General features: G+C 38.4%; 2 protein-coding genes across 9 annotated transcripts in view; one reads left to right on the top strand and one right to left on the bottom strand.

Moving 5' to 3' along the window:
• Window positions 1-14,105, bottom strand: part of MATCAP2 (microtubule associated tyrosine carboxypeptidase 2) — a 34,682-nt gene extending 20,577 nt beyond the window's left edge. The window contains exons 1-3 of one of the 3 annotated variants that reach the window (XM_054692469.1): window positions 14,041-14,105; window positions 13,839-13,966; window positions 1,891-2,585 (exon numbers count right to left, since the gene is read on the bottom strand). In XM_054692469.1, coding sequence (XP_054548444.1) covers window positions 1,891-2,585; window positions 13,839-13,966; window positions 14,041-14,042 — 825 coding nt within the window. In that variant the 5' untranslated portion in view covers window positions 14,043-14,105. Of the gene's footprint in view, window positions 1-1,890; window positions 2,586-11,355; window positions 11,693-13,838; window positions 13,967-14,040 lie in introns of those variants that run through there. The other 2 variants (XM_037510254.2, XM_037510247.2) reach the window with 2 other exon arrangements.
• Window positions 1-23,798, top strand: part of ANLN (anillin, actin binding protein) — a 107,794-nt gene that overhangs the window by 26,638 nt on the left and 57,358 nt on the right. For 2 of the 6 annotated variants that reach the window (XM_037510227.2, XM_037510236.2), the window contains exon 1: window positions 21,327-21,560. The exons of 3 other annotated variants lie outside the window; for them this stretch is intronic. In XM_037510227.2, coding sequence (XP_037366124.1) covers window positions 21,543-21,560 — 18 coding nt within the window. In that variant the 5' untranslated portion in view covers window positions 21,327-21,542. Of the gene's footprint in view, window positions 1-21,326; window positions 21,561-21,733; window positions 21,808-23,798 lie in introns of those variants that run through there. One more of the 6 variants, XM_037510238.2, reaches the window with a different exon arrangement.

Raw genomic sequence — 23,798 nt, forward strand, 5'->3', positions numbered from 1 at the left:
TTCTAACATCTAGAACTCTGCTACCAGCCCCCATTCCCAATACTGAATAACCCCTAAGAAATCACAGATTCGCTTTCTTATAGCAGTATTTTCCAAACTGTTTCTTGTGAAAAAGTGGTCAATGAGATATGAATTTGGAAATTACTAGATTAAACAAAGTTAATCAAGACTCAAGTTTTTATCATGATACTACTGATATGTGCAATGAGCTTCTGGGATTAAATATATTTTGTGATTTCCAACTTTATGGCCCTCTTTCTCACAGTATTGCTTAAACCAGTTTGAAAATACTTAACTCAGATAGGTATGAGACACACACACACACACACACACAAAAGCATTGGTATTCTGAGATTCTCAGAATAAAAAGTAAAATTCCAAATACTGAAATAATTTTTCAGCAGTGGCTCTTGCACCTTGATAGCAAATTAGGTATATTAAGATTTTGATTAGATCATCAGGCCTCCATTCACATACTATAGCCACAAACTGATGGGACACTCTAGCAGTAAGTAGTCACAAACTCAAACACCTTCCACTGCAAGCAATAACCACTACATAAAGCTAGTGGGTATAAGACAACTGGAAGGGGCAACAGAAGAGTATATTCACATGCCAATGTTTTAAGAAACACTGCTGACCCAAACAAATATATATGCAGGCTGAACTTGACTCTTAGGCCACAGACTTGGACCCATGGCTTATAAAAGATTATGTTAAATTTCTAGCATACCATCAGCAATCAGCAAAGCTATTGTTTTAGCTTTATAGCTGTAGAAAGGAAGGAATTCATATCATAATCGCTGAGCTGCTGAATAGGAATTTAAACATATTTTTATGGAGGTCTTGTTCTACTGACTCTCCTTTATTTGATAATAGTGATTTAAACAGCACTTTTTTTTAAGGTTTTTTTTTTTAAGGTATTCTCCAAATTTTGAAGTCTCAAGCAATCCAAGTATAGGATTTATTCTCAATCTGTGCATTGGTTTATAGTAAAAAATAGGTTTTATTCTTAAGCTAGAATTGGGTGAAAATAAAGATTATAGAGCTACAGGTAAAGCAATGTCAATTCACAGTCTATGGAGCTATTGATGCTTCCTAATTATTTTCAAGGGAAATGAGAAAGCATTCAATTTGATCTGAAGTAGAGAAATCACTTTCTCAACTGGCAGGACTGGGGTAGAACTTCAAATTAAAGAATATTGGTAAATAAATCTGTCATTCCACCAAAAAAAATCACAAAATAAAAGCCAAAATAGGAATAAAAACAATGGATAACCTTTTCATTAGTGCTTAGCACAATCTCAGCATATTCAAATAAAAAGTGAATACCCATCAAAAAGAGAAGCAGTAGAAAAGATTTCTGCTAACAAAGGGAAAAAAGATAAAAATTAATTTAATCTCAAAATAAGCTTTACTTAATGGCTTCAAAAGGGTTATCTGATTCCATGTCACTTATGATAAACAAGCAAAAATTCTATTGGCCTTAAGTTCAAAGAACTGTATTTTAGCAAAAATGTTAAAATAGGGCATGTACCACAGGTGAATGGAACCATGCAGTTCTACCTAAACTGCAAACACATTTTTCAATCACTGGCAAAACCAAGTTGAACCTCATACAGTATATATACTTTGAATATTTATATTCTGCATGAGGTTCAACTTGATTTATAACTTGAATAGTATAAATCTGTTGAAAGTTAACTGCCTTTATGATCTGAACTCTGTGCCTGGATTTCTTATCCTATATTTACATCTTAGGTTGAAGTTAGCCATAACGTATAAATAACTGGAATAGTTATGAAATGCTTTTAAATTGTAAGACTGCAAATACCTGTTTCAGTTACATGAAAATGAAAAGTGAAATAGCACATGGAAGTGTCATTTTACCTGCTTAAGAAATCGGTTAGAAGCATTGCTGTGTTTGGCTAACACACTTGGCAGAGAAGGATTAGCATATTCAAACTGAGGATTGTAGGTATAGTCAGACTTGAAAAATCTCAGTTTTTCTTTCTCTAAGTTGGTGGGCTTTATAGCAGTCAGTATACAAAATTTCTTTCCAGAAAAGTCATCTCCTTTTTCAAAACTTCTAGACAGCTGAGGCTGTGGCTTTGGCTTTTGAAGAGTGGACAAATGGCGCTGCTTGATCTTGCTTTTGGGTTTAGGTGGCAATACTATGCTGTTCCCTGTAACAGAGATATCATGTGTAAACTTTACAGGATTCAATTCTGAACTAGTGACAAAAACAGTAGGCTGCCTTTCTAGGCAGTACCAACTACCACTGCTCATCACAGACATGGGGGTTTTTATCTTGCGAAGATCTTTACTATGAGAAGAGCAAGGAGATTTGCTGGGTTTTCTACATCTTTTGGAGTAGGTGGAGGAAGACTGCTTTTGTGAAAGATGCTTTTTCTCCTCTTTGCTCTGTAGTAGGACATTGTAACTACTGGTTCCAGTTGTGAAAATGTCCTTAAGTATCCCAGGAGGTAAATGTGAAATGCTTCTTTTGTTGTCAATGATCAATGACTCTTCAGCATTTAGAATAGACTTCTTAGCAAGTTCTTGCTCAGGCCAGTGAAGCTTTTCTGTGTTAATAAACAAAATCAAAACAAAAGAAATAACAAAGATACTAGATGAAGCAAATTACTAATTATATGAACATATTATGAAGGTTTTGTAAATTTTATAATTTTGCAACAATCTTTAGAAAGACATCTTAAATATTAAAAGGATTATTTGATTAAACTTTGGTCATGCTGGACACTGTCACTTCTAACTGAATGCATACATGCTAAATTAGCTATAAAAATACACTATTTCAAATCTTCTAGATGATCAAAATCTAATATAGATGTGAGATAATACATATAAGTAATCTGAATACTCAACTCCTGCAAAGAATATGGATTTCATTAAAAGGATATAGTTTTTAATATACTACTAATGTCAAACTAATATTAAAGCAATACCAAGACACTTTCAAAACCAATACAATCTTTTAATCTGGCAGTAAATATGAAGATAGCCATCAGTAAAGAGTAGCACTGCCTTATCTGTCTTAAAACCACTTTAAGATTAAATAGGTCTGTGTACATTGACACATTTTTAGTAATGTCACTCAGTATTAACAACTGGTTAATTTTCTTAGTTCTAGGCTATAGTAAGATTAAAGAAAAACAAGGTTTTTTTCTAAATAGGGTTGAAAAATTACGACCACTGTATAGATATTAGAATGTTAAATGACAAATCAAAGAGGGGTCCACTTTACTTTTAGATCTCACAGTGCTTTAAACAAGTAAGAATCACTTGATATAATATTGCTCATGCACTGCTTTAAAACTCTTGATTTGCAGTCTCTCTTTAACAAATACATGGAATACTTACCAATTTGGTACATGACTCTGATAAGCATTTATAAATACATTGTTTCTGCCTTCAACAAGTTTTAAATCTAGCTACAAAGTCAAGGCATTCCTATAAAGATTTGAATAACAATACAAGGTATTATTAGATTAAGGGTGAAAAACAAAAGATAGAGACAATAACCTAGAGGTCAGAAAAGGAAGAGAGCAATGTGAAAAAGAACAAAGGAGGGTATTTCATGTTTAAAGAGTCCTTTGAGAACTTTGAGATTCACTTCTAAATTTACGGTGTTTGTCTTAAACCCTGCTTATCTGAGCTAAACGCTAATTCAAATTCTATCTACAAATCTGTCCTCTGTGTGAGTATGCTTATAAACCTTTCCTATGTCCTTTCTGCAGATGAGACCTATTATGAGTCTACCTACTTATTCTCTTATCCAAGTTTCACTGATATTTATGGCTCTAGCTCTCAACCTTTGGCTCCTACTACAGAGAAAATGTCAATGCTGGTTGGCTTGGACAGTTGCCTGACATTCTAAGAAAGAGACATTTCATTTCAGTTTTTTGAAAACTATACTCACAAAAATCTGTCATTCACTCATTCAAGATTAGATGTTCAGGGATCCTTCTATGATAAGTAGTAAAAATAACAACTAGTAGAAGTCATTATTTGTTGACATATTATGTGAGTTTGGGATTTCATCAATAACTATACATATTACATCACTTAAATCTTTGAACTATTGGGTAATTTGCTCAAGGTTACATGACCAAAAAATAAAAACAGTAAGCTGATTTGAATGCAGGTGTCTGTTTACAGAGGCTATGCTAGTGGTAACTCATTCAATTGTCAATAGACATTCACTATTAAGTCTGCTACATACACAGCACTGAAATTTTGCTTTTCTATATAGATTTGCATAGCACTCCAGCAAGACAAGACATGATAATTTGGATAACTAATATACTAAGACAGGTACCAAGGCCATGGTTTTTGTTTTTTTGCTTTGTTTCCCACCCGCCCCCATCTCTTTTTTCCCTAATATCTAGCATGGTATCTGGTAAGCATTCATTAATTATAAAATTAATTAATATAAATTAATTCTTCAAATGTGTAAACAGGCATTTGTAATTCTGGGTCCATCTATAGTACAATGAGGCAATCACTGCATAAGTGGAAATATAACTGGGAAGACCCTGAACCAGTGGTGTCAATCAGCAATTGTGCTCCCCCTGGAGGACACCTGGCAATGTCCAGAGACAGTTTTGGTTATCACAACTGAGGGGTGCTACATGCAGGCTTCTTGTGGGTTGGGGCCGTGGATGTTGCTAAACACCCTTTCAGCTGAACAGGATAGCCTCCTACAATAAAAATATCTGTCCTAAAATAGTGATAATACAGAGAAATTTTGCCCCCTACTTGTAACTTTTAAAGTGCAAAAGGCGTACAAAGCTTGGGATAGAAAAAAATCACCAAATCAAAAGTGGATATTCCAAATAATGTAAAGTACTTTTAAGTCCTGTAAGTTACATTTTCCAGGCCAACATGTGGAATTTAAAATCTGGTGTCTAATAGATAACAGGGTCTTCCCAGTTATATTTCCGCTTATGCAGTATAAACTTTCAGGAGCTACATAAAATGTGTATTACATGGACAAGTTGAGAGGAAGGAGTCAGACTGCACAGGGTCATATTGAAGGTGCGTAGCACAAAGAAGGCATTCAGTAAATGTTAAATACTCAACCAGCCAAAAATAAACAGGACAAGCAAAACTTTCATCACAGTTCCTTAGGGGTTTCAGACTTAAGTGCTGCCAACTGATAGTTAAAACTGGGCAGGATAGGTGAACATAGGCTAAGGAACACCAGAAGACAGGGTGTAGTTCAAATGCCCACAAACAATGTCAGTTCCCCTAAAAAAGACACCGCAAGTCTAGGAGACAAGAGATGGTAATGAAAGGAAGACTGCAACAGATACTGAAAGGGAAAGAGCAAGAGAACTGAGATAAGAATAAGGGTATCATAAGCCTAGAGAAGTCGGGTAAGGACTAGGAGCAGCCAGGAAGGTAAAGGGAGGTAATCAGGTTCTTTTCTCATTTGGTCTTCAAAATAATAAGAGCAAAGTCATAGTAAATTAAAAACGGTAAATAAAAATTACTCTGAAGAATTTCCAGTTTTGATGGTTTACTTTATGTATATTGAACTGCCTTTTTTTAAAAAAAAAAAAAAGCATTCACTCTATCTTTGGCTTTAAACTTAGTAGCTCTATGATCAAAGAGTGAGCTCTTAAGAGCTCTTTTGTTTTGTCATAAAGCATCAGTAACCTCTAGGTTTATAATTTTGTTTCATCTCAAACAACCTACATACCTCAGGAGACTAAACAAAAAAGCCCTAAACCATTTGCCAAAACTTTTAAGGAGAAATAGGGGTAGGAGAGAGGTGACAGCTTGTGCCTAAAAGAACACCTCTCCCCACGAGTTAAGCGGTCCTGCTCCCTAGCTTATTATCTATCTGAGACGCTTAGCATCAGTTTTTTTAAGCTTCATCTGCTAATGAGTAGTTTGGAAGTGCCAATAATGCATTTATTTAATAAGTGCCAATCCAGCCAAATGCTAATATCCCATAAAGTTCAAACAAGTAAGGCAAGTGTTTCTTCCCACAGTTCATACAAGATGGATATAAATTAATTTCTCAGTTACACTAATCTTATTTCAGTTATATTAAAAAGTATTAGAGAATCAAATACTGGTTTGTTAATTTTAAATACCATTGTTAACGAAAATGATGTTTCATTAAATATGCATAAGAACATAATATAAGGCTACAAAGATTACATTGAAGAACATCGTATTTTTTTTACTCCTTTATCCTGAAAAATTAAAACCTTTTTTAAGTATATGAGTTACACTTCTCTCTGAGGGAAGTATAACTCGGAGGAAAGTGTGACGTATCTTCCCTTGGAAAAATAACAAGATAATTAAAAAATCATACTTTCTCATACTAAAACAATCTCTGTGTAATCATCTTTAATCATCTTTAATTATCCAGCAATCTGTTTCACTATAAATTTGAAGTAAATGAAAATAATTTGTTGATCAAGGAAATCATTCATTCCAACCTGATTACCTCTATTGAGGTATAACAAGGAAAATATTAAAATTGATACTTAGTATATACACAAGTAGGTGAGCACACTGAACTTACCAACACAATAAAAGCTTAATTTATATCTAGAACAGGAGAAAAAGATACTAGGATTCCTGTTTACCTTTTGAGCTCTTTCAATAACCTCTCTGTAATATTAGCCAAATCACTAAACCCATCAGTACCTCATGTTCCTTATCAAAAAGAATGAGAGAGGAGAATACTGCTCACTAAACTCTTAGTGTTTCAGAACTGTGACTAGGTGAAATTTCATAATAATTATGAAGGACTTGGCTAAAAGGAAGACTAGATCATCAGAAACAAATTCTGGTGGAAAATGCCATTCAACCAATTCCTATCAGCAAAATGACAATTTCAAATACTTCACAAATACTTATGAAATCTAATAACCTAGGATAATTTTATACCACAAAATTTTATACCACAAAAAATAGACTGCTTGATTATAAATAGATGACAGAACAAAATAATCCCCCAACAAATAAACATTTTAATTTGTCAAATCATTTATCATTATGTATAACTCAAATGATACAATATTTATCAACAGTAGGAAGGATAAATTGTGGCATAGTCATAAAATATTGTATTGCAATGAAAAAGAACAAACTGAGGCTGTGAGCAACACATAGATGAATCTCAAAAACAATACTGAGAAAATAAGGCCAGATCAAAAGAGCAAATACTATATAGTTCTGCTTGCATGTAGATCAAAAACAGGTAAAACTAATTTATGGTAGTAGTATTTGGAATAGTAGTTACCTTTGAGGGAGGGGTTAGGACCTGGAAGGAGGTAAAATGTTCTTTATCTTGTTCTAGGTAGATGTAACATATGCATACATTGATATACCTTGACTTTTTTTTTAAAGATTTATTTATTTTTATTTATTTATACAAGCACTGGGTACAGTCAGAAGCATGGGAGGGTGAGACAATTCACCAGAGCCAGAGCGGGGAGCAGAGCAGGCAGAAGGACCGAAGTACACTGCTGAGGGGAGCAGCGGGCGGCAGGAGAGGTCTGCATGGGACTCTCCACCAGTGGCCGGGGAGCAGCCGGGAATCAAACCAGCGCTGCAGAGGCTGCGGGCAGCTTCGCAACCCAGTGCTCAACCGCTGCGCCACCGGGGAGGCCCTACCTTGACTTTTTAATGGTATATAAAAAAATCAGAATCTTTAAAAACATTTATTGTCCAATTTATCTGCAGTATACCCGATAACCTATTAATTATAATGTTTCTAAATTCAACATCACCCAATACAATTTCTCAACTGTAAGTGAAATTTTACAAAGAGAGAAATGAAAAGGCTTGCTAATTTCATTCAGGAACTGAGAAACTCTACTGTACGTCATTATCCCAGTTAGGAGCTCTCCAGTGTTACTCTGCTAATAACAATGATTCCTATAATGTGACCGGCTGGTTTTGGTCAGAAACTGATGTGTGTGTGTTTGTTTTACAATTAGAAATATTCAGGGTATTCTATAATGCCAGAAAAGGATGTTGTATTGAAAAAGAAAACACTAAATACCATCCAAAACAATGAACACGCCAGAAAACAAACTTCCTCATGGCTTTCCACTTCTGATGAAGCCAAAAGTAACCATGACAGATCAGGTGACTCATGGTCAGGTCACTCTGCCTCTTCAACCTTGCACAATGTTTCCCCTCAATCTCACCACCCTAGTTTCCTTTCATTTTGTCATTCCCTCACTCTTGCTCATCTTTTTCTTTCTAGACACACTGATGCTTTACATGCTGCTCCTTATGTGTGGGGAACCCATCCCTTTCCCTTTTTATTAGATTAATTTCTACTCTTCAGTTCAAATATCATTTGTGCAGCGAATCTTCTCTGACTTCTTCATTTGAAATCTTCTTAACACCTCATATTTCTTTGAAGCACTTGCCATGGTTGCAATTTTACATTTGTTTGTATAATCGCCTACCCAACATTCATATAACCTACATTATGGCATATGTCTAAATTTGGTTTTGCTTGCTTACTGCCCTGTTAATCAAAGAATGGCCCAAGCAGTAAGCCAAGGAAGATAATGTTTGAAAGCAAAGAAAGAAATACAGGATTTAGATGCCTGACCACTAAGGAAGAATTCACACCAGGGTGGCATTTAAAAAAAAAAATGAAACAATTTGTGATGTTAAAGACAAGTTTTAATGACAGGTGCTGCAGGACATACAGGAACTATTTGGCCTTAAGATAACTTTTGTTTCCAGTATTTTTAAACATTTACTGTTGTTACAAGCGTGCTTCATTTCCAGATGATTTATTAATCACTTGTTATATCATATACAAAATATGGCAAGTCAGAAATCATGATAACATAATTTATATGGCTTCCGTTAGCATTCTGTTACTTGATGAGTTAGATGTTTTCTATTTTGAAAACAATAACTTGTATTTTAGCAAAATATGACCTTTGCAGGCAAAAATTATTTATAAACCTGCCTGTGATTACAACTTAAAAACAACACCTTGAGTAAACAAACAAGGTACCACTGATGTTAAATAATAAAACATGTGGAATTTGGGGGCTTAGATGCCTATTGGCTTATTTTAAGTGTTCTCACTTTCCTAGTAGTTGAAAACATGAGTTTTGGAATGGAGCTTCTCCAATTTGAATCTGAGCTATTTAGTAGTAGCTGTGCTCTTGAACAAGTTACTTAACTTCTTTGTGTTGTGGTTTCCTTATCTGTAAAATGGGATTATAGTACTGGATTTTATGATGTCAGTGAAATGTTGGGTACAGGGTTCTGGAACAATCATTTTGATTAAACAAGTACTATATAAAAGAAACTACTTTGAAAAATGACCTAGAAGTAAATTCGAGGCTTGACTGACCTCAAACAGATATTTAAATTTTTATTGAACTACAGAAATTCAGTGCCAGAGTCTCTCTTAGGGAATGGAACATTGCATTGATTGATTAATAAGTGTATCCCCATTAAATTAAGAGACAGACAAGAGGAAAGGTCTACTATTTTGTAACACTATCTCCCAAACATCTAACTTGACATACTGAAATGTCAGAAGATCCACTCTGTATTTTTGATTAGTTGACCAGAATATCCATTTTCTATTAATATTATTATAAATGCATTCTTCCTTTATAATAACTGTTATGCTTTGGGGAAATTATTTTAATTGGTTTCTAAATCTTTATATAATAATAATGTATACTTGGACTCAAACTATATCTTTCTCCATGTCAGTGGTTCTCGAATGGATGGGTGGGGTTTTGTCCGCTGGAGTGCATGTGGTACTGTGTGGAGACATTTTTGGTTGTCACAAGTAGGGGAGGAGGGTTGCTAGTGACATATAGTGGGTAGAGACCAGGGATGCTACTAAACATACTACAACACACAGGGCAGTCCCTCATAACCAAAAATTATTCATTAATTCAATGTAAATAGTGTCAAGGTTGAGAAACCCTCTTCCAAGATAAAAAGAAGGTGTGGTAAATTTTTAATTAACTTTCAACATTTTCATTATATTTTAACATTAAAGAACAGCATCTACATCAAATCACATTTATAAAAAATCTAATGCCAGTTTAAGTTGCTTATTAAATCTTAGATCCTGTCACCGTCTATGCTTCCTGTCAACATAGACATGGAGGTAGATCACAGCAATGTCATGATTGCACAAAATCAGCTCCATATTTCATTACACCAAACATGAAGTGAAATTAAAGTTTAAAATCAGGCTCATAAATATTTTTATTGGACAAACAAAAATTTAGATTTTTTTTTTTGACACAAGGAGCTGGGGTACAGGTCAGATGCGCAGGAGGGTGAGAAGATTCACCAGAGACAGTGGGGAACAGAACAGGCAGATTGACTGAAGTACACTGCTGAGGGGAGCAGGGGGTGAGACAGGAGAGGTCTGCTCCCATGTGGGTTGCTCCGAGGCCTGCGGGAATCGAACTGTCACTGCAGAGGTTGCGGACAGCTTCACAGCGCTGCGCTCAACCGCCTGCGCCACCAGGGAGGCCCCCCAAAATTTAGCTTCACAATAAAAAAACTCAGGAAAAAATGTTATTCAGTACTCAATGCCTTAAATTAAAAAGAAAAAATCTGGCTTTATTTTGACTCTAGTTTGAGTAGTAAGCATTTCTCTTCACCCTGGTAAAGAAACTGGACTATCATGAACTCTGTCTTACAGAAATGTTATCTTACAAAAAGAAATGCCAGGAAAATGGCCTAGGGAATTATTCTACTGTTATGTAAAACAGTTTTCAAATGGTTCTATGCACAGTTATTAAAAAGCAATGAAAGGCAAGTAACTTTCAGATCTGAGGCTGAAGATTTTAGGCTGGTATGACATATACTATATACCATTAATGACAGCAATTCAAAATGATTCTCACTGACTGGAGAATAAAAGTACACATACAAATAAACCCACAATAAATACTGATAGAGCTTTTTCTGAACATTCTAGAAAATCAGATGCTAGTACTCTGTAGTGCCTAACTGCACACCAAATATGACTCGAAATAGAATGTAACAAGATTTAGAGAGGACACATGGAGGGCCAGTAATCCATTACAGCTAACTTTACTCTATTTCCCAGCACGTGCGTAATAAGGCACAAAATGAAAAGGGATCGTTTTCTCTGTCCTCTGCACATTTTTCCTGAGCGCCTGTGGCACGAGCTGTTCCACCGGGCTCGGGCGTGGGCGTCAGGACCGCGGGCAGCTCACTACTACCGTTATCTCGGCCACCCGCCGCCCGTGCGCTCACGCGCCCCCACCCGCCTCGAGCGCACACCGGCCGCCGCCGCCAGCCCGGGGGCCAGTCCTTCTCCGCACTCACCCGTCACCCGAATGGACTCCAGCATCGTCCCGCCGAGGCCGCGGGCGATGAGCTCCGCGGGCGCGGGGGGCGAGGGCCGAGCGAGAGCCTGACAGGTCGCCCCTAGGCTCGGGCCCGGACCTCGGAGGAGGGAGAGCGGTGGAAGGTTGCTCGCGGCAACCTGGGGCAGGAGAAGGTGGGTGAGGACGAGCGACGACGTGCGGACACCGGGCTGTGAGCGGCGATCCCTCCAGGTCTCAGGTGCTGGAAGGTACACAAGGCGGACCCACAGTGGGTAGCTGCGTTTATAACCCGCCACCGTGACGTTGGCCTCCCCGGTTGCTAGGAAACACTCCCGGCTCTCGCCGCGCTCCAGAGTCTGCGCGTCGCTTGGGGCGCTCCAGCGTCTGCCGCCGGCTCGCGCCGAGCGAGCGCGCCGCGGAACCACAGCTCCCGGCGTGCACCGGTCGGACTAGCGTCTCCGGGGCTTGTGGGCTGGACCCGGAACCGACGCCAACCAGTGGGCTAGAGGCATTTTGACAGATTATCCCCCAAAGACGTTTGTGCGCGTAACTACGCGGTAGCTTCACTAGAGAAGGATGATCTGACACTCGGTCCAGGCTGTGAATTGCAAAGTCAGTCTGCTCCCTTTAGTTAACTTACAAAGTGCAGAAAAGCTGAAACTAATTTAGTTGAGCTGCTAAGAACGTAAGTGAAGGAATTCAAATAGGTCCTTTATGACATAGTTCCTGTCATCTCTTTGATCTCATTTCCCACTCCCCTTCCCCCACGTCCTCGTAGATACACTGGTTTCCTTGATATTATTGAAATACACTTCAAGGCGGGTTGCAATTTGGAATTGCTCCTGCCCGAAATGCTCTTCCCCAGATATTCGTAAGATGTCCTTCACTTTTTCAATACTTAACCCAAACATCACTTCTCGGTAAGGCCTATTCTAGTCAGTTAATTAAAAATTGCATTCTTTGGTGGACGGTGACTGGACATTTGGTAGCAGGCAAAGTGAGAAAGTGTAATCTTGGAACCTATGCAGTGTTGTAATGGCACCACAACATACAAATGTTTAAAAGCAAAACAAAATTCCATTTCTTTTTCGGATTTCCTGTCCACCGTCTCCTTCTCTGCTTTTTCCCTTAATACTTAATTTTATCTAATTTATTATATATTTTGCTGTTTTATCTTGATTATGTCTTTTTTTTAAAGATTGATTTATTTATGCGTACAAGAACTGGGGTACAGGCCAGAGGTGTGTGGGGTGGGGGCAAGAGGATTCACCAGAGACAGAGTGGGGAACAGAACAGGCAAACTCACTGAAATACACTGCTGAGGGGAGCAGCGGGAGAGTCACGAGAGGTCTGCTGCACCATGTTGAGTTCTCCCTGGCCAGGCAGGATGGAACTCCTGTTGCAGAGGCTGTGAATTGCTTCATAGCTGTCTTAACCCCTTGCACCACCAGGGAGGCCCCTTGATTCATAGTGCTGGGATTTAACCCCTTGCACCACTGGAGGGTAAATGATTTTCAGGCTTTTCTGCCCTCCCACCATTAGGATTTCATGCCTGATGGTGGGCACCTGCATTTGTTACATTGTTATAAGTTGTGTGTTTAGATCTTTGGGCAGCAGCAGCAGTACTAAGATACCTGCCAAGAGAAGCAAGGCAGGAGAAAGGGGAGAAAGAACGTCAGAGAAGCCCAGAGTGAAGACTGCCTGGGGCTTGGAGGCCTCCTGGCCTCCCTGCCTGCCATGTACCTGGTTGTTGCACTAAATGTGAAAGCTCAGTAAAAGCCTGAGAAAGCCACCAAGGGCTCCAGGGCTCTCCTTTACCAGGTCTGCTCGAATCATACAGATCCTGCCCTGTGCCCTTCCTGCCACTACAGCCACCAAGAAGGCCCAGAAAGTATGCATTTTCAGTGATTAAAAAAAACAAAACAAAAACAGAATGACATGAAATGGACAATCTTCAAGCACTTTTTATAATAATGAATGAATTTTGAATTGATAAAACAGTCATTTTTGCAACAAATGTACTAAGGAAAAAGGCTGCAAATGGACTTTATATACCTAGCTTCCTTGTATACATTCACTAGCTTTCTTATTTACCGCAAACCCTAAAACCTGCTTTCCAAGTTTGCTATAAATGCATCTATTACCCTGGGACTGTCTAGAACTTTATTTCCCCAAAAATAAAAAACCTCCTAAGACATTTTCAAGTCAGATGTTCAGCATCTGTGTAAAGAATTTACTCCGAATGTTTTTACTAAAGCATGCTAAACATATTCTCCATTTTAACGCTATTTTGAAGAAACTGTTACAGGGCAGGGAATGGGGCACCCCAAACCCTACAAACCTGCCTGCTCTAAATAGGTTCTGCCATCCGCCACATCAACACAAAACATGAGATTTTAATGATAATGAACATTAATACAATTAGTAAACAATGCAGGAAAGGCAAAGAATATAGTTTCTAAATCAAGCACCCAAAGTTACCTGTTCCCTCGTGGGTAAAAGTCCACCCAAGCAGGATTGGCCCAGAACAAGGCCCCAAAGCCTGCCGTAAGTCTAAAGCATCTGCCAGTGGGGACCCACAGAAAAGGATCAGAAACAAGCAGACAAGCCTGGATGGAAAAAAGCAAAATCAAAATCAAGACAAAAACTGCCATTGTCACCTCCCCACGAGTCTCTCACCCACATCTGTTTCACCCAGTCCACAACCAAAAGGCAAGCTCAGTTTCTTCGAGTGTCTCTCTGCTCCGTGTGCCTCCTCCAGATCTCCTGGCTCTCCATCCTGCTTCCTTCCTTCCTCAGTCTCTTCTGCAGCTTCTTCTCTCCCTGCTCAGCTCCACCCTCCTTTTGCAGGAAACCTGGAACCTCCCCCTTTCCTGGGGACCACCCTGTTGCAAAACCAAGATGTATTATTTTATTCATTGCACGGGTATTTGTTTATATAGAAGCACCTGGCTTAGTTTTTAGAGTACATTAAAAGACATGATACTTATCCTCAAGAAACTTATTGATAGTAGGGAAGATTATACACACACAAACACACATAAACATGCATAAAAGTTAGAAAATGATGAGCACTAAAGGTATACCTCCCTCTTCAACATTTCATTAAACTTAATTCTAAGAATAAACAATTAGTCTACCTAGAATATGATTTCATTCTTTAAAAATTATTTTTATGTTTATCCTACCAATTTTTTCTTGTGGACCATTTAGATTTCTAAATATTCTTAGTGATAAGTAGTATATAGTACTTGTTATATCAGTGCGTGATATAGGGGCATCTGAATTTAATGAAAGGATTTTTTAAAAAGATTATTTATTTATATAAGAACTGGGGTACAGGTCAGAGGCATGGGAGGGTGAGAGAATTCCCCAGAGACAGAGCAGGGAGAAGAACAGGCAGACGGACCAAAGACACGCCTGAGGGGAGCAGTGGGCAAGGCAGGAGAGGTCTGCCACACCATGTGGGTTTCTCCCTGGCTGACCAGGAATCGAACCCACTCTGAAGAGGCTGCAGACAGCTTCACAGCGCCGCGCTCAGCCCGCTGTGCCACCGGGGAGACCCAGGATTTTTAAAATATAGTCTTCATGTGTTATTAAACACTGAAGTACTCTTGCTAACAAATTTGTGAATGCAAAGAGTTTAATTTCTTACAAACTAGTATTGTAATCAGCTCCTTTTACCAATCTCCCATATGCAATTATTCATCCTCATCAAGCTTTGTGCATCTGCTTTGTTAATTATTGATTTGCACTATGCCTGCTTAGTATTTCCATTGGGTACAGCATCTGCAGCTGTCTGCTTGGCTGTTATTGAGTCAGCATTGTTTTTACATATCCACCAGAACAATGAACAATTCCATCTTCTAAGAAACTTTCTTTTATACCTGTTTCTCTATAAATCTTTACTATTGAGAAAAAAGAATTGATGTCATTATCAGTTACTACTTGAAGTACTCATTGCAAAATGAAGTTAAGAATTTATTAAAACTGGGCCTCCCCTGGTGGCACAGCGGTTGAGCGCTGGGTTGCGAGGCTGCCCGTAGCCTCTGCAGCGCCAGTTTGATCCCTGGCCACTGGCAAGGGTCCCACAGGAAAAAAAAAATTTTTTTAAAACTGGTTTCAATGATTTATCTTTAAAGGTGTACCTCCCTCTTTCTAAAGTTGAATTAAACTTAAGTTTTCCAATAATAGACAAAAAATATCATTACAGTTAACTCTGCTTCAGTATTATACTGGACTTTTATGGTCATTTCTTTGTACACTAACAGTATTACATTGTGGATCACTTTGATATAAAATCTTTAAAGATTTCCATTCAATTTTGGATACAAAAATAAGATATTTTAATGAAAATATTGTTCTTTTATATATGAGGGGGTTTTTATATTATGAATAAAGACTTTATATATTCTATCTTGTCAGTAATTTTTGTTTAACTAGTCTTATGTTAATCTGTATATTCCCATAAAAAGAATATACAAACTTTCATACTTGATGAAACTTGAGGATAAAAAATATTAGTCAACACAGCTCTGTTACAACAGAGAATCTTGGTTTTTTTTTTTTTTTAAATAAATGATGAACATGCTGCTTTTTAAAGACTTAGAACACATTTGATCATTTACCTTGATTGGAGGAGTTGGGTAGTAAAGGTTAAGGAAGAGGGACAATGGTGAAGACTAGAAAAGGCTGCTAGTTACTACTGACTTGCTAGTGTCAGTGGAGTGATAAACAATATCTCACATTCTATAGCAAAAGTTCAAGTATATATAATGCTTGAAACAGAGAAAAGATTTAATTTCATAAGTTCTTAGTAACTAAAAAATAATGAGAATATTAAAATGCTATTTGCTTTGAAATTTTAGATGAGAGTTTAAAAGAATGGGAGACACTTCTAGAAAATATTTTTGACTTTTTTTCCTTTTCTAATGGAAGTAATTTATGTCACTGAAAATATCTATGTCACTGAAACTATGTCACTGAAAGAAAATACACGCATAGAGGAAAATTTATCTGTAGCCGCCCTAATAGAACAGAGCAAACATAGTGCAACAGCCCAGATTCTAACAATCAGTAACAGAAGCCTCAGGGCAAGCAATAAACTATGTTTCTTGACTCACATAAGAAAAAATTCAGGGACCAGTTGGTATAATTAGTTTCCATGACTTTTTTCTTTTTAAATTTTCAGGGACGTTTGAATGCTTTCAGAATGTCTATACTGAGAGAATGGAATGTTTTCAGTATGTCTATATTCAGAAGAATGGAAAGCATTAAGTGGAAGCCAAATGAAAGAATGCTTTGTGAAACTGCCTCTGCCTTTACATCTCAGTGAAACAGAACACCACAAAAATTCCTGGGAAACGCTGACTTTTTTAAAAAGATGTTTTGCTATAAGTGAATGCAGTAGGAGAGATGTTTTTTAAACAAACAAAAATTTTGTCCATCTTATTTTTATATATATATATTTAATATTTATTTATTTATACAAGCACTGGGTACAGTCAGAAGCTCTGGGTACACCAGAGCCAGAGCAGGGAACAGAACAGGCAGACCCGATGAAATACACTGCTGAGGGGAGCAGCGGGCATGGCAGGAGAGGTCTGCGCGCCATGTGGGATCCTCGCAGGCAGTCGGGGATCGAACGGCTGCTGCAGAGGCTGCGGGCAGCTTCCCAGGTCAGCGCTCAACCACTGCGCCACCAGGGGAGGCCCTTATTTATATTTTTAAGATACCAAAATAAGTTTTAATTTACTCCTTCCACTGATACTTATAAGTGCCTACTGTATACAGGAAAAACCAGATGATAAAAATACATGATTCATACACAGAGAATTTACTAAGAATGCATACATATATGTGAAAATATGTGAAACCATACACAAACACACACACACACACACACACACCCCATCTAATCCTTAGTTCATACATCTGGGATTCTATGGTGAGTAAATTAGTATCTCAGTTCCCTTGAAACTTCTGTTGTAATGGAAGAAACAAAATAAAAGTTAGAAATGATGCCATTTCAGATAGATGAATGCTATGAAATCTGAAAATCAGAGAAGTATGTTAGATGGTTAGTTGGGATAAGGGTGAGTGTGTCAAGGAAGGCTTCTTGGAGGAAATAACTTTTAAGCTGAGACTTTGAAGGACAAGAGTCATCCATTGTAAATTTGGGGAGACAAACGTTCCAGGTAGAGGGAATTGCAAAAGAAAAGTTCTGAGATGGGGCTCATCTATCTTTACATGATTATGGTGCTATGTGTGAAGGTCAGCATGGTTGGAGTTCAGTGAAGCCTGGAAAGTGATACAAGAAATGATTTCAGAAGTAGGTGGGGCCAGAAAGGGAGTTTGGACTTTGTTCTAAGTGCTGTCAGAGGCACAGGTGGATTTTAAACAGGAGAGTGACATAATTTTATGTTTTTTTTTTTTTTTTTTTTATGAACATCCCATTGACAGCCTTGAGGGCAAGGGCTAAAAGGGTGAGAGTGGAAGCAGGGAAACAAGAGGGGAGATTCTTGCTTTGTGCCAAGTCAGGTTGGTGATGGCTTAGAGTGACATGGAAGTTATAGACAGGGAGAAGCAGAAGACCCAGGATATATTTTGGTGAGAGAAAGAGGAAATTGAAAGAGGTTATTTTTTTGGTTTGAGCAACTGTATGGATATGGTGCCATTTACAAAAATACTCAGGATGGTAAACTTTTTTTTTTTAAGATTGATTTATTTATGCATATCAGAGCTGGGGGTGTAGGCCAGAGCTGGGGTATAGGCAGAGGTGAAAGGATTCACCAGAGACAGAGTGGAGGCAGATCCATTGAAATACACTGCTGAGGGGAGCAGCGAGAGAGACAGGAGAGGTCCGTTGTGTGCCACGTGGGTTAGTTCCCTGGCAGGGGATCCAAGTGCTGCAGCAGCTGCCCATACCTTCATAGTGCCATACCTTAACTCCCTGGGCCACCAGAGAGGCCTAGGATGGTAAACTTTTCAAAAGTGAAAAGACAAACTATGAAAAGATATTTATAAGTCAAAAACCAAAAAGGTTACCTTTTCATGAAACAGTAAACAAGCAACAAAAAGCTTACAAATCAGTAAGAAAAAGACAACCACAAGGTAAAATGCAAAGGATATGAAGTTGAAATTTGCAGAAAAGGAAAACTGAAAGGCAAATAAACACAGAAATGGTCACCTTCATAGTGATAAAAAATATGCACAAAAACAGGAACACCACTATCTGAAAAGTACCCAAGAGCATGCGGATCTACTACTGAGTGGTGTATAACTTACTGTATCATTTGAAAGAACAATTTATTTTTAATATCTACCAATGACATTGAAATACACTTGTTGCAATGATTCTAATTACCCTAGAGAAAGTTTTGTAGCATTAAAATATTCATGACAAATGGGATCTTTGAAATGAAAAACTGGAAAGAAGTCCAATGTATTAACAAGATAATGGATACATAAATTACATGTATCCATATAATTTACATGTATATTCATGCAATAGAATATACATATAAATATACTATATTCTATTGTATATTCATGCAATAGAATATAGCACAAAAATAAATGAAATGCAGTTATAGTTATTAGGATGAATCTTATTAAAAGCTGCAGAAAGATGTAAGACACTATTTTTATTCACATATTTGTAGATGTATAATAAAAGCCAATTTCAACGGAATGATAGACAACAAAATCAGACAGTTTTACCTCTGTGGGAGTGGAAGGTGAATGGGATTAAGGAGGAGAGAGGGAAAGGGAGACCTCAATTTTATGTGTAATATTAAATATTTTTCAAGCAATGTGGTGAATACACAGTTACCTGTTTTATTCACTACTTTTTAAAAGTAAACTGAAAATATTCTATAACACAATTTTCAAAGGATAAAAGTACTTTTAGTTTATAAAATGGAAAATAAACTCCAAAAGGGAAAGAATGAAAATAAAGAGACATGTTAGGAGATAATAGTATTCCAGGAGAATAAACTTGAGATCCAGCACAGTTTATGGCACACAGATTTTAATAAGTTATAGCAATTGTTGTGGTGCTCTTCCTCTTCTTCCTCCCCCATCCCTTCCTCTCCTCCTCTTCCCCAGGTCAAAGAGCAAAGATGTAAGGGGACTGTAAAGTAAGATAAACTAAATGTTTTGCATAGCTATATTGTGCAATTGCTTTAGTTTTCTTTTAGTCTTAACTAGAATCAAGCTATAAAGATCTATGGTTCACAGAGGCCAAAGTCAGAAGGCACAAACTACAAAAATTCCCGGACTCATTTTCCAATGTTGTTTAAAACAGTCCGCCACCCACCCCTTTCCTGTCCAGCACTTGATAAAAATTCAAGCATCTTTTCTCTTTTGTTCTTAAGTGGCATATTTTGAGTTAAATACCAACAATTTGATATACTAAACACTTGCATATTCTTATTACAGACTACTTTTGAATCTCAATTTTTCATGTGATCCTCCTAACAACTCTAAGGATTGTTAATTATTTGGAGCAAACTAAAATTCAAAGGCTAAATCAGAGGTTCTTAACCTGGTAACCATAAACTTCACGAAAGCCTATTAGTTTATGATTGAACAAGCGTTTTTCTAGGTAAAGGATCATCTTTAATTGTATTTTCAAAAGAGTCCATGACTTCCCCAAAAGGTTAAAAAATAGTGTTCAATGATTTACCTAAGTCTAAGTAACATATAGCCCTGATAGAGTCAAGCAACTTCTTTCTAACACACACTAAGAATTTTTATTTACACTCCATGACATCAAAATTCAAATTACAGATATTATTAGTGAAATACCTTTTGTAATGTTTACTGATCGCTAGAATTGAAATGTTAATAAGCTGAAAACCACCCTGAAAACATATGTATATATAATCTCACTGTAACAGTCTTTCTCACTACAGATTATTATATAGAAAAGACTGTCTCAAAATGTCAGTTATCTAAAATAATTGTACATTTACCTTACTTGGGAGGAACAGTTTTGGTATGTTCAGCCGTTGGGCATTCTGTAATCTACATGGTGTTACTTTCAAACCAACAAGTCAAGAAGAAGCCTCTTTACAAGTCCCAGCAGAGCCTTGCTAAATGCGAAAGGCATCTGATACGGTAACTAGGTAACGTATTTAGCAATTAGAGTAATCTATAAACATGAGACACAACCTGATCTAGTGGTGGAAAGCATACCATGAACTGAGAATGTGACTTTTACTTTTCTTGGACCAGTTAACGTCTCAGGGCCTCCTTTCTCTAAACTGTAAAAAGGAAGGATTAAAGTATATGGCTTCTCAAATCTTTACAGTTCTAACATTAATGGTATGCAGTTGGGAGGGACTTAAAACAGGAAGCACAAAGCATGTGCACATATGGAAGAGTAAAAATGTAACACCACAGTTGTGTAGAATGTAAACCACTGAAAAATAACAAAAAGTAAAATACAATAACAAGCATGAAGGAGCTCTGTGTATAAACTTTTCATATACAGTCTATGTTAGTCTTAATTTTTCCAGTAGGAAAGGCCTCCAGCGGGCAAGGTGGGTCATAAGTCATTAGCACTAAGTGTCCAGGAAACTCTGGCTTTGCTCCTACCCGAGGACTGCAGAAGCCTTAGGGGAAAATAAGGTAGGGCGAAGAGCTACGTAAGGCCCAAAGGCCAGTGGGATTTCCAAAACAAGGGCTCTTAATTATGTATTTAAGAATGCAGGAAGGCGGGAACGCCCACGCACAGCGGGTGTGAACCTACCGGCTTGAAAAGGGCGGGGTGAACAAGCCTCGGGGGTGGGGTTCGGCAGGCAGGCGGTTGAAATGCCCGGAGAACCGCACCTACTGCCGCTTCCCGCTGCCTGCTCTGGGCGGAGAGCAGGGACCCGGAAACCCTGAGGACGCACGCGGCCGGAGAGGCCACGTGACCTTCTGTGGGGGCGGGGGATGCGCACCCCTCCCCAGGCGCATGCGCGCGGCTGCGGGCGCTGAAATTCAAATTCGAACGGCCGGCGGAGGCCCAGTCTGACTCTGGAGACTGAGGGAACCGGAGAGGAGGTTGGGGGAGCACTGCCGCCCCGGGCTCCTTTTCTCCGGGTGACACACTAAACCGGGACTCACTTCTTTTCTTTTTTTGAATTTGAACCACCGTTTCCGCCATCTCGCAATCGACACAAGAAGCTTGGGGCGATGGACCCTTTTACGGAGGTGAGAAAAACTTGCGGGCGAGCCTGTCATGATCCCCCTCGGACCCCCCCTCCCACTTTCTGTCAACCTCTGGGCCCACCCGCGGAGGACGCGTGCGCGCGCCTGCGCAGAAGGAGTGCGGGGGGTCACGGCTCGGGGAGTCGGGGTCGGCGGGGGGTGGTCTCTGAGGCGCTGTCGTCGGCCGCTGTGCTTGCGGTTTTCCCGTGGTTCTGGTCCTGTTGAGGACTTGAGTCTGTCCTAAAAGGCGGTAGGGAAAAAGCCCCAGTGGGCTTCCCCCCCCACCCCGCCCCGGTTATTGTAATGCCCCTTGGGATGAAGCCCTGTCCTCCGCGAGCGTGGGCTTGGGGCCAGACGAAACGGGTCCCTAACTGTAACAGCCCCGCCGGGCAGCTGTAGGGTGGAGTCCGGTGCCTGAGTGAGTCAGTGCCGTGTGTGCCGCCGCCTCTTGGGAACAGAATGGAATGTGATTTTACGGGGTTCATGTGGCTCGCGGAGAAGCTGCATTTAGGGATACTGCTAACGAAATGACAGCAAAACGTTAAAATAAACCAGTGCTTGAAACCATTGCATCCGTGCCTGTAAAATCAGTAGTCCCTTCAGATTCCGTCGCTCAGCGAGCTGGAGAAGTTTCGGGTTTGAAATTAATTGAAAACAAGCGCTGCCAGTAGACTTATGTACAAAGCAGAAGCATTGGCCCATGACTTAACCTTTTTTTTGTTTGTGTACAGAGCATAATATTACGGCAACACTTAATTCTACTTTACTTTTTTTTTTTGAAAATTGAATTCGGATTAATTACGTCGTTATTGTGTCAGTTATTGATGTAGCTTTGGCTTATAGAGAATGCACATTGACATGTTCAACTGTACACTCTTTTCTTCCAAGGCAGTTCCTCTTTCTTTAGTTGTGCAAGTTTAAAGCTGTTGTCTTTTGAGTTGTTGCAAAGCGGGCTTAAAGATGACTAAGTTAAAAAAGTTTTGTTAGAATAGAAAACCTTAAAACATTGCTTCTCTGTGTTCTGAATACTCTTTCTGTTCCAAGTACCTGGAAAGAACAAAGTATTTTGAAAGAGGGCTGTAAATTGTTATTTCATTTTACTTAAATATAGTATTCTGAAGTTAGTACAAATCTCAGTGAAAAAATTTTCCTTTGAAAGGAACCTTGCATTTTAGAGTGTGCTCAAATATGCATGGTTTAATGTGCAGTTTCTATCATGAAAAGGTAGAGCAGTCACAGTTGGAATAAATAGCTTTGACATCTTTTCCTTAATTGGTAATGACTGAACTATTTGAACTTGCTCCAGTGATAACTGCTTGATTACAAGGTTCATAACATTTTTTACTAGTGAAAGCAACTAATACAGTTCCTTGTCTGAAAATTAGTTAAAATGACTTTCTCGATCAGAGTTCCTTATCAAAACCATAAAACAGAAAATTTTTTGAGGAACTCTTTCCTCAAGCTTCCCAAGGCAGTTCATACCTAATAGGGCATTCCTACGAGCATAGGCGAGATGTTAATTCATTACATTAATGCTTAGGGCATTAGGACTTCATTCTCTTGGAAACAATGATTCAGAAAGGCAACAACCACCCTAAATTCTCTTTTCCTCCAACAATGCTTGATTCTCCTCCCGCCTACTATTGCGTGGCACACTCTTCCATTCCTCGTCTTTTCTGCTTGTCATACTCTGCTTAATCTCCAGGTGGGAAGCTAGATCTTCCTGTTAGTTAGATCTTACCTGTTGAAGATGTTTCCTGCCAGTGTAGATAGGGATGTGTTTTCCTATTAAGACAGGTGTTTCCCTAACAACAAGCACCACTAATGCCATTCCGCTGAATTAATATAGAAAAGAGTCATTCAGTGCAAATTATTTTACAAAGAAAGAATTATATATAACAGTAACTGTCAGAACATTTTAGCAATGTCTTTTCTTTATTGTAGAAAATTTCAAAGTATATATAATAAATATAGTAAATATAATAAAGAACAGACACCCATTAGCCAGCAACTTATGGCCATGTTGTTTCACTGTATCCTGAAATGTACCACCTCCTGGGTTACTTGGAAGTGTGTCTTAGACATCATGTAATTTTAAATATGTCAATATTTATCACTGATAAGAATCTTTTTGAAAAACACAAGAATAATGCCTTATCACACCTAAGAAATTAATAACATTTCCTTAATATCAAATACATTCTCAGTGTACAGATTTTCCCAAGTGTCTCATACATATTT

The sequence above is a fragment of the Talpa occidentalis genome, unplaced genomic scaffold (genome assembly GCF_014898055.3).
Source record: "Talpa occidentalis isolate TD23 unplaced genomic scaffold, MPIMG_talOcc4v2.1, whole genome shotgun sequence".
In the NCBI taxonomy this organism is placed as follows: domain Eukaryota; kingdom Metazoa; phylum Chordata; class Mammalia; order Eulipotyphla; family Talpidae; genus Talpa; species Talpa occidentalis.